A 14320-nucleotide genomic window follows, 5' to 3' on the forward strand; every position below is an offset into this window, starting at 1 on the left:
ATTGGCAGATTCAATAAGTATGATTGTTCTGAGTTACAGTTATCAATTTCAATTGAGACAATCATAATATTAAGAACCTTTTATTGATAGGTTCTGGTCAGAGTATAAATCACACTACCAAGTCTTAATCTTAGGAAATAAAAGATATTTACAACAGTTTCTCACATACATCTGAAATTAAAACAGACAGAAAATTATATAAATAAGTTCTATGGAAAATAAAACTTGTCTTACAAAAAATATATGCATTTCTGTATACATTTTCTCACATCAGTACTAGTACATCTATACTGTACAGATTCAGTACATATCATTTACAGCCCTGTGTTGAATCATACATCATACAAGCCTGGTCCAAAAACAACCTCTAGCTCTGAGCTCTTCATGGTTGGCAGACCTGAAGTGCCTGGAGAGGTAGAAGGAACATGGTAGAAACTCCCTGTAGCATACAGGAAGGTTAGCTCTAAATTCCAAATAGACCCCTATATTACCCACCTAAGTATAGTCTAGTATAGACGTGAAAAGATAGGGGTAGAAGCAGATTTGGAATTCAGCCTAGATAGGGTACTGAATTGCCTACGTACACCTACCTGGTCCCATCAGATCTGCAAACATCAAAGGGGGTAAGGCTAGAATAAGACAATGGAGCCATAGGGTGGTTTTGGGACTGAGCCAGAGTACCTAGAGTAGGTGCTTTAAGAGCAGTGGAGCAACTAGCTAAGTAGTGCACAGGCACTAACACACAGGTCACACACCAGGTTTTATATGAAGAACCTACTTACATTCACTAACAAACGTGAAGTGAGCTACTTAGTGTACATTCTTACTGTAGCCTTCTTCAGATACTATGAAATGCATCCTTCACCAGAGGTCATGGATCTGATTCTCACCTTAATGCTGGTGAGACTTGCTTTTACCCAAACAACTGTTAGACGACCGATTACCTCAAGGGATCGAGGAAAGGATGAATTTTATATATGATCTAAATAGGCCTTACGTTAAGTTGTGGCCTTGTCCCAGGTCAGTGTGTTTCAGCCAATGACACTTTTCTTTTTATGTACTATGGCATGAAAATGATATTATGGCTGAAGCAGCAATGGATCTGGGAGCAGGCCGACAAGTTGTACAGTAGAGAGAAAACTACACATCTACACATTCATAATAAAAAGTCTTTCTGCTGTGGATGTGTGGTGTGTGGTTTCACAGGGTGTTTAAGGGAGTGCTGCGGCCGTGTGTCCTGGAGAGGAACTGCAGGTTTGGTGTGTGCTGTGTCCTTTACTTTGGGTCCTTTGGGGGACACTAGAGTCCGACTCTCAGACTTGGAGAGAGTGCCTCGACAGTCACTGTGGTGGTTAGACTTAGACCTAGACCTGTCTGCCAAGGAGAGGGATGGGACTTGAAATGCGTCCATAGGCTTAAAGAGGTCAAAGGTTACAAGCGTCCTTGGGGGTTTATGTTCCAAGGGGGTGCAACAAGGAGCAGGGGGCGGTTTCTTCCTCTCTTCCTTATGGTTGACCTCTCCATCTCTCTTTCCCTCCTTCACATGAGAAGGCGTGTGTCTAGGAGTCACAGCCTTCCCATCCTCCTCTCTGCCTGGCTTGGCGTGTGTGGATGGGTTACACTCTTTCCCCTCTCTAAACCCGTTCCTGTCCTTCTTTCCGTGTGAGGGTTTCTGCCTGTGAGTGCTGCCCTCTCTGCCCGGCTCTCTCTCTTGTCGTGTGTGGGATGGCGTTTGTGCGGCACAAGCACCCCTGTCCCGGTCTCGTTCTTTCTTCATTTGAGGTTGCGTCTTCGATGCCGTGTCCGCTGTCTCCTTCACTCCCTTCTCTTTGCCGTCCCTCTGGGCAGGTTGGGATGGATGTGGGACTTTCCTGTCCTCCTTTGGCCTCTCCTCCTCCTCCACCTTCCTAGTGGGCAGAGACGTGGGGGTCTGTGTCGGGCTTTCCTTCACACCTTCCTCTTTCCCCTTCTCCTTTACTCTGTCCTTCTCCCTCTCTTTCCCCCTTTCCCTCTCTCTGTTCTTCTCTTTCACCCTCTCTTTCTTCTCTTTCTCCTTCTCTTTCCCCCACTCCTCTTTCTCCTTCACCCTCTCCTTCTCCCTAGCCCTCTCCTCTTTCTCGAAATCTTTCCCCTTGCACTTTTCCTTCTCCTTTTTGACATGTGGTGGTGTTTGTGTGGCTGTACAACCATCCTTTTCCTTCTCTATGTCTTTCTGGGCTTTCGGAGGTGTCCTTTGCTGCCGTTCTTCCTTCTCTCTGTCTATCCTAGCATGTTGTGAGGCCCTGGAGAGGTCACCATCTTCTCCATCTCCCTCCATCTGTGTGGAAGTGTTGCTGTCTCTTGGTCCTTTTCTCTCCCTCTCTTCCACCTTCTGATGTTCAATTTCCTTTCCCTCCTTGACTCCCAGGAGCGTGTCCTTGAGTGGGGCTCCTTCCTCTCTCTCCTCCTTCACTAATGGTAACATCAGTGTAGGTGTGGAACCTCGGCGCTCCCCTCCATTCTCTTCCTCCTTGTGAACTAGCGGCGGCTCCTGTACGGGCATCCTTTCCCCTCCCTCCTCCTTCACCTCCGTCTTTATCTGTGTCTGTGTAGGAGTGTTCTCCTCATTCTGCTCCTCTCCCCCACTGTCGTCGGTCACCTCCTCCTCCTTGATCTGACTGGTTGCCTGTGTAGAAGTGCAGCTGTCCGGTTCTGCCAGCTGGTCAGGGTGGTACTGTCTGAGGCGGATGTGCCAGGCCAGGCTGCAGACGGCAGACACCGTCTTGAACTGGTGCACTACTCCCCTGGGGATGAAGTAGATGTCGTCGTGGTACAGCTGGATACGGGCGTAGCGGATGCCCTCTCTCCTCAGCTGGTTGAGCTTGGCATCGTCTATCCACTGCACACACTACAGAGGGAGAGAGGACAGAGGAGAGAGGACAGAGGGAGAGGAAAGGATGACAGCGTACATTAATGTTTCGTTTTAAGCCAACATTCACATTAAACCACTGGTTGTTAACATGTTCAGAATGAACCAGAAGAATCTGTTGACACGAAAACATACCTGTGAGAGGGGGGGTTCATACAGGTCTAACTGCAGCCTCTGAACCACGTCAGGGAAATCCCCAGCATGGAAACACACTACGTCTTTGGTTATCCTGGCAGGAGCATCTCTACAGGGACACACATGGGGAGACACCCGGTCAGCAAAATAAGGGAAGGTGGGAACATGGATAGGTGTGTGTATAGACTAGGTCTGGGGGACCAGGTGTGAACATGGATGGATGGTGTGTGTGTATAGACTAGGTCTGGGGGACCAGGTGTGAACATGGATGGATGGTGTGTGTATAGACTAGGTCTGGGGGACCAGGTGTGAACATGGATGGATGGTGTGTGTATAGACTAGGTCTGGGGGACCAGGTGTGAACATGGATGGATGGTGTGTGTATAGACTAGGTCTGGGGGACCAGGTGTGAACATGGATGGATGGTGTGTGTATAGACTAGGTCTGGGGGACCAGGTGTGAACATGGATGGATGGTGTGTGTATAGACTAGGTCTGGGGGACCAGGTGTGAACATGGATGGATGGTGTGTGTATAGACTAGGTCTGGGGGACCAGGTGTGAACATGGATGGATGGTGTGTGTATAGACTAGGTCTGGGGGACCAGGTGTGAACATGGATGGATGGTGTGTGTGTATAGACTAGGTCTGGGGGACCAGGTGTGAACATGGATGGATGGTGTGTGTGTATAGACTAGGTCTGGGGGACCAGGTGTGAACATGGATGGATGGTGTGTGTGTATAGACTAGGTCTGGGGGACCAGGTGTGAACATGGATGGATGGTGTGTGTGTATAGACTAGGTCTGGGGGACCAGGTGTGAACATGGATGGATGGTGTGTGTATAGACTAGGTCTGGGGGACCAGGTGTGAACATGGATGGATGGTGTGTGTATAGACTAGGTCTGGGGGACCAGGTGTGAACATGGATGGATGGTGTGTGTATAGACTAGGTCTGGGGGACCAGGTGTGAACATGGATGGATGGTGTGTGTATAGACTAGGTCTGGGGGACCAGGTGTGAACATGGATGGATGGTGTGTGTATAGACTAGGTCTGGGGGACCAGGTGTGAACATGGATGGATGGTGTGTGTATAGACTAGGCCTGGGGGACCAGGTGTGAACATGGATGGATGGTGTGTGTATAGACTAGGCCTGGGGGACCAGGTGTGAACATGGATGGATGGTGTGTATAGACTAGGTCTGGGGGACCAGGTGTGAACATGGATGGATGGTGTGTGTATAGACTAGGTCTGGGGGACCAGGTGTGAACATGGATGGATGGTGTGTGTATAGACTAGGCCTGGGGGACCAGGTGTGAACATGGATGGATGGTGTGTGTATAGACTAGGTCTGGGGGACCAGGTGTGAACATGGATGGATGGTGTGTGTATAGACTAGGCCTGGGGGACCAGGTGTGAACATGGATGGATGGTGTGTGTATAGACTAGGTCTGGGGGACCAGGTGTGAACATGGATGGATGGTGTGTGTATAGACTAGGTCTGGGGGACCAGGTGTGAACATGGATGGATGGTGTGTGTATAGACTAGGTCTGGGGGACCAGGTGTGAACATGGATGGATGGTGTGTGTATAGACTAGGTCTGGGGGACCAGGTGTGAACATGGATGGATGGTGTGTGTATAGACTAGGTCTGGGGGACCAGGTGTGTACCCACCCCTCTCCGCAGCGCACTGCCTTAAGAACACCGACGGCAGCAGTGGTCTGTCTCTCGAAGCCCTGTCCAATGTGGTCAGCGTGGGCTCTGGTCCGGTCCTCAAACAGCATCTCCCTGGGCTCGCTGGTCCGCGGCAGATACTGTAGGTTCTTAATCTCATTGGTTGATCTGAAAAACGGGGGAAATGTTCCTTATAAGCAAATTCAGGTGTGTCAAAGGCGGTTTCATTGTTGTGTCGCCTATTAGGTAGATTTTCTTGTCAGCGTTGTGACTTGTAGCAATACCTTATCAAAACAAATATTGACCAAAGAAATCTGTTGACTACGGTGGACAAACAACCATGTCAAAAACCAACAAATCAACACACCTCTTTCTCTTAAAGGGGGACTTGGGCATGTCAGCCACAGGGATCATCTGCTCTCCAGGTCGAACCCACATGATGGGCCCATCATCACTCTCTGTGGGACTCCGCAGGCGCAGGCTGGAGAAGGTGCCCCAGGGCAGGGTACGCTGAGAACACACACACACACTATTTCATTTATGTAGACACATTTGCTGTTTTAATTACTTTAACATGCAAATGAAGGATGGGAATTGATATGGGAAGGAAATATCTATATCAGATGCATTTCTTTAATTCACATCATATTGTAGTACTGTATTGTTTCAGTTCCTTAAGAGCCACCTGCTCAAAAAGCAGCCAATAGTGGATGGTTAGCTAGAGTTAAATTGGAGAACATGAACTAGCTGTCCTATCAGACCAATTCTGTAGCTAGATTTCCATAACTTTATAATTTCTGCTTGTTTAGTGTCTATAAAACGAATACAAAACCACACTCAACTCTTCAGTAGACTTGCAGAGAATTGAGCTAGCTATTTTCTAAAACAATGAACATGCACAACCATCAAATACATATATTCCACATACAATGCAAAACCCAAAATACACATCCACAAGTATCCATTAATCTAATTAGGTGCAAATCAACACTAATGGTAGCTAGTAACACCAACGTTACAGTGGATATCAAAACTCTAAACACCCTTGCAGAAAACAGTTTTTTGTGTATGTAAAGGCTAAAATCACCCATCACTTTTTAAATACATTTTCACAAGATCTTGTAAATAATAATATATAATATGGGGGGGAAATAAAATAAAAACTGTTGATACCATGGTTACAATGGTGGTAATTTGCCATCATCTGACATTAACTTATTTTGATTATCTCTAAATAAAATCAGTTCCAGTAGGAATTCCATTAAGATTTCTAAGTAGCATAATAGAAAGATAGCCATGATGCGTGGGTAGCCAAACAAACAATGTAGGGAAGTTATGGTTTAAAGGTAGGGATCAGGATAGGGGTATCAAATTAGATACGCTATGACCAAAGGTATGTGGACACCCCTACTAAATATTGAGTTCAGGTTTTTCACCCACACCCAATGCTCACAAGCACATCTTACCATAAAATCCAGCACATAGCCATGAAATCTCCACTGACAAACACTGGCAATACAATGTCGTACTGAAGAGCTCAGTGACTTTAAACGTGGCACTGTCATAGGATGCCACCTTTGCCACAAGTCAGTCTGTAAAATGTCTAGCCTGGTCAAGTGTAAGTGCTATAATGGTGAAGTGGAAGCTTCTAGGAGCAACAACAGCCCAGACATGAAGTGGTAGACCATGCAAACCCACAGAGAAAGGCTGCCGAGTGCTGAAGTGTGTAACAATCAGCTATCATCTGTTGCATTGCTCACCAGTGTTCCAAAATGCCTCTGGAAGCATCATCAGCACAAGATCTGTGCATTGGGAGCTTCACAAAATGGGTTTCCTTGGATGAGCAGTTGTATGCAAGCCTCACATCAACATGCTCATCGCCAAGCATCGGCTGCAATGGTGTAAAGCACACCCCCATTACACTCTGGAGCAATGGAAACATGTTCTCTGTAGTGATGAATCACGCTCCACTATCAGGAAATCTGATGGACGAATCTGGGTTTGGCAGATGCCAGGAGAACACTACCTACCAAATGCATAGTGCCTACTTTGGTGGAAGAGGGATAATGGTCTGGGGCTGTATTTCAGTGTTTGGGCAAGGCCCTTTAGTTCCAGGGAATGGACATCTTAATGCTACAGGATAAAAAGACATTTCTGACAATTGGGTGCTTCCAATTTTTTGGCAACAGTTTGGGGAAGGCCCTTTCTGGTTCCAGCAAGACTGTGCACCTGCGCACAAATTGAAGTCCATAAAGACACGGTCCGACAAGGTTGCTGTTGAGGAGCTCGAGTGGCCTGCACAGAGCCCTGGAAAGCCTTCCCAGGAAAGTGGTAGCTGTTATAGCTGCATGGGGGGGGGGACTCCATATTAATTCCCATGGTTTTGGAATGGGATGTCCAACAATCCCATACAGGTGTGATGATCGGGTATCCACATACTTTTGGACATATTTTATCATGGCACAATGCTTAGATGATTATTAAGAAGAGAAAGCGAGACAGCACATTGCAAAAATCTGGACCTCCCTCTAAAATTGATGACAGGGCAAAACATGGCTCTTCAGGGAGTCAACAAAGACACAGGCAGCAAAAGAGCTTCAGGAATTTCTGTCAGGAACTGGGACATATTTCAAACATTGCATATGTTTAATCTCCCAAAACCATATGGGCAAATGTGTTATAGTCTGATGAGACCCAGAAAGAACTTTCTGGCCCTATTTACAAAATATATTATTTGCACAAATCCAACAGTACACAGAATCTACTGTCAAGTTCATGGTGTGGTAGCATGATCAGGCTGCTATTTTTTTTTTTTTAAGTTAAAAGCAAGCTTGTCTAATTGGTAAAGCAACTACATTTTCAAGCCTCAATCAAATACATTTAAAATTATTACCCAAAAATGGCTGAGTGGCATAAAAACAAAATCCAGGAATATAGGTTTCAAAATTAAAAAGTATTGTGGGTATCACTACTGCAAATAAAAAAGTAGCACAGCAGTGTTGACTCCATTACAACAAAACACATTCACGCAGGCACACATTACACCCACCTCAAGGAAGGGAGATTCCTCCAGCATGTTGATGAACTCAGGGAAGTAGTCTCCTACTTCCTCATCCACAGCCCCCACCAGACTGACCTGCCGCATTGCCCCTGCGCGGTACGTCCCCTGGGAGTAGGTACGCTTTACCTGTGGGCAGACACACATGGGATGTTGACATGGGAACACTGAATGGACAGATGAAGTGCTCTTGAAATAGGAGTCAAGAAAGACACGAATAGAAAACAAGACTAAAAAGACCAATAGACATATTTAGGATTTAGGATGTGACAAAGGGACAATTTCTCTTAATGCTTCAGCTGATTTGTTGTTGTTGTTGTTAAAGAAACATGAAATTACACATTAATTTCTGCTTTCCAATTACAATGTCATCAAAACCAGCAATCCGTGTGGGAAATTCAATGAAGAAGTTTGGAAACTCTTGGAAAATGAAGGGATATATGCTCCCACCCAGCAGTCGATCGACCAGTCACGTTTAGATTGCCATGCCGTTGCTAAGCAAATATCACACCCAATACAATGAGCTGTCAATAGACAGCCCACAAATGACTACACAAATGACACCACAGTGTGAAAATAGAGAAACAACGACAAATGATTTACTCAGTCAAGACAATATAGATGGACGTGTATTTGCTAATGATTCCTGGACCATCTACTGGCTTAATCAGCAATCTGAAGTGCATAGGTTAAACATACTTACCAAAAGTATGTTTTGGGATTTCTGAATGGAATAAATACTGTCCAAAATTAGATTGAGAAATGATTACCTCCTACATCCCAACTATGTAATCAAGAAGAAAAAAAAAGCAGTAACTTAGTTTGCCAGGCCAATGTGATTAAAGTGCCACTTCGTTCCCGTGTTTTGGTAGCAGCACATTCATTTCCAATGTTGTGCTGTTTCCCCTTGTGGCATTACCTTGCAGAGATGGATGCAATCTGAACTTCTGTTGCACACATACCCAGATGACACACTCAAACTTCTGTGGAATGATCTAGGCACTGCCTCAAAGGGCAACAGAGTCATAGCGGGCCGGGCATTTATTTCACACCAACAATGCTGAGGCATCCAGCGCAGGGCGGTGTAAGCTGGCTCTGCGCTGCCTGGGGGTGGACTTCTGACACGGCTTCTTTGTCATGTCACACTTGACCAAGCTCACAAGCAGTAGGTTTTACTGATTGTGAGCTCAATCGTGGTTGTTGGCTAGGCAATGTGTTCTCTATCAGCATGTCTGGCCAAATTACCCTGGTTAAGTGAGCAGTGTGATAAAAAGCTTCTTAGCTAAATGTGCTTCGGGGGAGTGTTTTGCTTTTCTGCACCTGCTGGGAAGTTTTTAGGATGAGGCCAATCCATATTTGCAAATGAAATCATGCAGTTGGGAGAGGAGAAAGATTCTGGAAAAAAATAAAAATGGATACAACGTCTTAGGGGGCCGAGACATAAAAAAAAAAAAAGCCATTTATCTAAGCAGTAATACATTTTGTGAAAGAAAGAAACAACATAACCTTGAAGTAAACACAAACATTAATTAAAATTTAAAGTAACACAAATGTGAAATGTTTTTAAAACAAATCATTTGTGGCATCCCTAAGAATGCAAAACTATAGCAATTCCCTGTGGTAGAATGTTGTGCAATTTAAGTATTCCTGTGGTAAATTCTTCCAAGCTTCTTGCAGGACTTTCCATAATTCCTATTTTGACTTTGGCTGCGTCTTGTTCTTTTTCCTGTCCGAGAGATCCCTCACAACTTAAATAACTTTGAGGTTGCGGCTCTGAGGTGGCCAATCTAATACTGTGTTCCATCTACACTTTCCAAGTAGGCTTTGCAGAGTGTTTTTGGTCATTATGTGCTCAAAGTTACATCATCAGGCAATGGGAAGATACAATTGTCCATTACAATGGCAGACATTACAATGTCAAACCAATATTTAATTATATTGACGATAGTTAGACTATAACCTAATGCAAGAGACCAATGTAGAAAGTACGGAAAGCACAAAGTAGAATGAATGTCAATAGGGCGTAATGTGTTTTTCCACTCCTTGATGATCAACCATCCAATGAATTCATGGGCCAGATAAAGTAAAACATTCAAACAAACTTGATACGTTTCTGCTTCATAAAAGTTTAGCTAAAAACTTATGCTATCGAAAAAGACTACCATCAAAAAATGAGTAAATCTTACTATGACAACTTAAAATGTAATAGGCTACTCCAAATATTATCTGATGCGTTTATTGAAATTGTGCAATGGGCATAAGTTCCCTCTTCATGCAGCTATGCTTTCAGTAAGCGGGAAAAATATACAGTATGTTGTGGAAATTTCTCTTACCAATGTATTCTCTGATTGATAGAATTGCCATCACAAATACCAGTCAAAGTTTGGACACACCTGTCCATTCAATTGGTAAGTGTCCAAACTCTTGACTGGTACAGTGAATATATCACTTTCTGGGTTTTCTCAAAGAACTTTACTTAGAAAAGCTTACAAATAAATAGTGAATTTATAATAAGTCAACAACACAATAATTTCAAATTATTTTTATATTTATGATTTCTTTATAACACAGAATATTTAGCCTGTAGGCTTAAGTTATTACTTTTTGCACAATTAAATAAAAAGTGCTGCATGGAACCTCACATGTAATTGCTTACTATAATCTGTTAAGGAACTGGCCTAAGGTTGTGTAAGTTCTATTTTTCTGGTTTAAAAATGCAGTGCAGTGTGCAGTGACAATATTACCTGCTCTACCGAATAACCATTCAGACGGATTGCTTGTATTAATAGACAACATTTGATAAATGTCCCAAATGGTTTACCAAATTGATCAAGATGAAATAAAATGCTACATAAGGCTACTAAATAGACATAACTTTAATTGGTTTCTGATTATTCATATTTAGTTTACAAGAGACTACACAGGCTTAGCTAGTTTACCTACACAGTAAGACTAGACATAAATAATAACTAAGCCTAACACTCTCCTTGGTTTCAAATTTGTTTTATATTATGAGTAGCCTGTATAATTGTTCAGATTCATTAATAATGATACAGTTTGTGGCCTTTGTACATAACTTCTGTCCTTTTTTATAAAGTTTTCCCACCAATCTACACCTTTGTTGGGTGAGTGGACCACAGTCCACACACCCAATCCAAGGATAAAAATCATAAGAGTATAATCTATTGACCATTGTTCAATGAGACTATGTACAAATCCAGACGTTGTCCATGCCTAGAAAGACAGTTTTTGCAAATCAGTCGAAACTTTACTCCTTGCAAGACTTCTCTAGGTTAATTTGGTCTAATTTTGTGTGAGGTGTCCTATAATGATCAACCACTCAGTGACCTTTAAGTACTGTTCATCAGATGCAGTAACTTACAGTATTTTCTTAATATTGATGAGCATACATTTTTACCCGCAAAGTGTTGAGCTTAACCTCACCACTGGCAGGAAAATCTGTATTTTGATATATTTTGCTAATTCTATGCCTTACGAATAATGAGTGAAGTGGGCAAAATTAGCAATAGTCCAGAATTGAACCTAAGCTGCAGTGGAATACGTAGATGAAAATCTGTCAGCAATTGGATGAAACACACAAACAGGCAAAAGAGAAATCAGAAAGGCAGCAAATACCGCTCCACTTAAGTGTAGACAACATCAGCACCAGTGTGTGGAAGTGGATGGAACTGAGGCGGTGAATCAATGGGTCACTTATAAAGCCCAACAGCACTATGCCAACATTCTCATCTATCAAACTGACCTGAGTGTGGAAGTTGGCCATGGTGGTGGTCTCTATATCCTTCTTCCCCAGCACCTCCATTTTGACTGGCGCATTGGGGAACTTGTAGGAGAAGTAATCCAGGAAGTCTGGCAGGTAGGACGCTGCACCATGGATGATGCCCATGACGTAGCGGGCCGCGTTGGCTTCATCCTCACTGAACGACAATGTGACAAACTCCTGGGCAAAACGCTGCATCTCAGCCGGAGAGAGACAAGTCAGCTGCTGGAAATAAGCATGGGCCACTGATGCCCCTCCATTGGCCTGCTGCTCCACGTGGATCAGGTGACCGAACTCCAGCCGGGCCATGCCAGGGAACAGGGCACTGTGGATTGGGGAGCCGTAGCCTAACCTCTCCCTGACCATGGAGGTGGACACGGAGGTAGTGGTGGTGCTGGAAGGATCCTGACGAGGACTTGGGATGGTTTGGAAGAATCTGTTACTGGTGTTATTACTCCTGTCTGGTGTGTTGAGCAGGTCCGGCAGGTCCACAGACACACCAGAACACACAGTCTGGCTGGAGCGATGATACATCTTTGCCCGATAGCGTCTCTCCCTCTCTCCGTCTTTGTGCTTCTTCTTTTTCTTCTTCTTCACCTTCTTCAAGAGGAGCTCATCCTCTGAGTTGACACTTGGCTTCTCCGCGGAATCTGCAAGGAAAAGAAACAAGAGTATGTTTGCATGCATTCTGAAGGCAGAGGAACATCACTGCTTCTAATTACATTTTTTCATGAGAGGGAAGGCAAAAGAGGATGAACATGGAAATGTCAAACAAGGAATTAAATCTTAAATAAATTCACTGAAAGTCTTTTATCTCACCCTTACCTTTCAGCTGAGATTTCACCTCTCCTTTCTCCCTCCCTACATCACTCACAATCACCACTTGGTGGTTGTTATTCTCCCTGTCCCGCTCTCTCTCTTTATCCTTTTTCTTCTCACTCTCCTCCTCTTTAATTGTGTGATCTGCAAAAGAAATTGAAAGGATGAAATCACAAAAACATCAAGCAACACATTATTCAAGTTCAACTTCATCTCCACTGCTGGCCGTCGGTCAGTCAGTGATAGGCTACAATAATGTAAACAACTGGGCCTAGAGGCATATGTGGGCAAGGCCTTCTTGTTGTAGAGTAACCCTGAGCGAATAATGTTCAGTTGGCTAAAGTGGTTATAGTCATTTAATATCTACGTGAAGTTTACATTCGTGTTTACACTAAAATGTCAAAGGACTGACCTCGTATCATCTTTACATCACCATTTTCCGTCTTTGTATGACAGCAGGCAGGGCTTACATTCTCCAGGAGAGAATTCTGCGTTTTAGCGCTCTTTTCCTTTTCCTTGAGACGTTTCTCCTTCGGTTTCTTCACTTTAGAAGGAGAGGCGAGAAAGTTGCTGATCTTGAAAATCTTTCTTGTGGGAGCTGGCGTGGTGGAGTTGCTCGGCTTGGCCTGGCCGAAACTCCATTTCGCTGGGCTTCCATAACTCTGCTTCCCGTTGTGTTTTTCCCCAGCACACACTACGTCCCCGTTCAGTTTCTTATGTTTCAAACTCTTCTCCTCGATTCGGACTTTTTTGGGCGGTGGAGGGTAGACATCGTTGGAAGACTGTGGTCGACTCTCTGGTGGTATTTTTGGTACCAAGGGTTTGGGGGGATTTGTTTTGCCATTAGCTGCGAAATGCATGGATCCTACGGACTCGGCCATCTTGGAAGTTTCTATTTTTTACGCTTCTACGTAACTGCTACGTGAGAGACAGGAGAGGGGCGGGGTATAGTACGTCAGAGGACATGAGGGGGAGGGGTGAAAACAGAGACTAGCGTCACATTTGAGATACTGTACAATAATTGTAATAATAAATAACGATAATTGTGCAGATTTGACTCTTTCATTTAAATCTTAATTAATCGGGGTACCACTTTGTCTGTTTGGTTTCCTTGCTTGGTAATGAATGCTGATGTACTATCTCACTACAGTTGCATGACTGACTGTAGTGAGTGTATTCTTCGTGTCATTCACGTGAGACAGGGAAGCGCTCAAAAGGAAGTCGAACCAAAGCTACCAGCCCGTAAACAATGACAATGATTTAGTAACAGAGTTGGGGAGTAACTTATCCGTTACATTACCAACAAAAATATTGTAATCGGATTACAGAAATTATGATTACTTCTGGATTACTTCAATTGAAAAATAAGTGCGCGAAATAATTATGACACCCTGTTGTGTGTTTTAGTTTATTATTTTATTTTATAAAAACATCATTATTTGAACCAAAATATAAATTGCCCGCATCAGTTTTGTGCTTCAGTCGCGTGCTAGGAAAAGTGCAGGCGCATAACCAGTTTAGTGACAGAGGAAGCGCTAGTTAAAATTTCACCGTTTTTGGTTGGTTGGATGGCTGGTAAAAACAGTATATCTTCGATAATATTAAAATAGTCATATAAATTGTTATCTACTCGACGCCTCATTCCCAGAACAATGATAGGCAATAGACCTTCCTGGTGTTGTATATTTTTCAAGTTTTAAGGTTTGAATTGTTTAATAGATTAGGCAAATTTGTTAGATAGCTCTAACATGGCGCTGCCTTCAAGAGAAAACATGATGTAGAATTTGCTACCACATTTGAGGAGAAAAGGTGTGTTGGGAAGCACTCTGCCATAGGATGATTATTTGCATTTGACGCTGCCACATCTACTCCGTCCATACAGGTAGGCCATGTGATTCTGCTTGCTTTGCATCTCTGAAAATTTTGTTCATTGGTTATCATTGGC

At 43.7% G+C, this 14320-nt stretch overlaps 1 protein-coding gene across 1 annotated transcript; it reads right to left on the bottom strand.

Annotated features, from left to right (window-relative positions):
- Positions 1-64: 64 nt before the first annotated feature.
- LOC105022228 (lysine-specific demethylase RSBN1L) lies at positions 65-13289 on the bottom strand. Its single transcript, XM_010890468.3, has 8 exons — positions 12788-13289; positions 12382-12519; positions 11539-12206; positions 7767-7904; positions 5085-5227; positions 4718-4885; positions 3044-3152; positions 65-2887 (listed from the first exon to the last, which is right to left on the bottom strand). The coding sequence occupies exons 1-8, from the start codon at positions 13254-13256 to the stop codon at positions 1157-1159; spliced, it is 3564 nt and encodes a 1187-aa protein (XP_010888770.1). The 5' UTR covers positions 13257-13289; the 3' UTR covers positions 65-1156.
- Positions 13290-14320: the final 1031 nt, after the last annotated feature.

Source organism: Esox lucius, chromosome 19, assembly GCF_011004845.1.
Source record: "Esox lucius isolate fEsoLuc1 chromosome 19, fEsoLuc1.pri, whole genome shotgun sequence".
NCBI classification, from domain to species: Eukaryota; Metazoa; Chordata; class Actinopteri; order Esociformes; family Esocidae; genus Esox; species Esox lucius.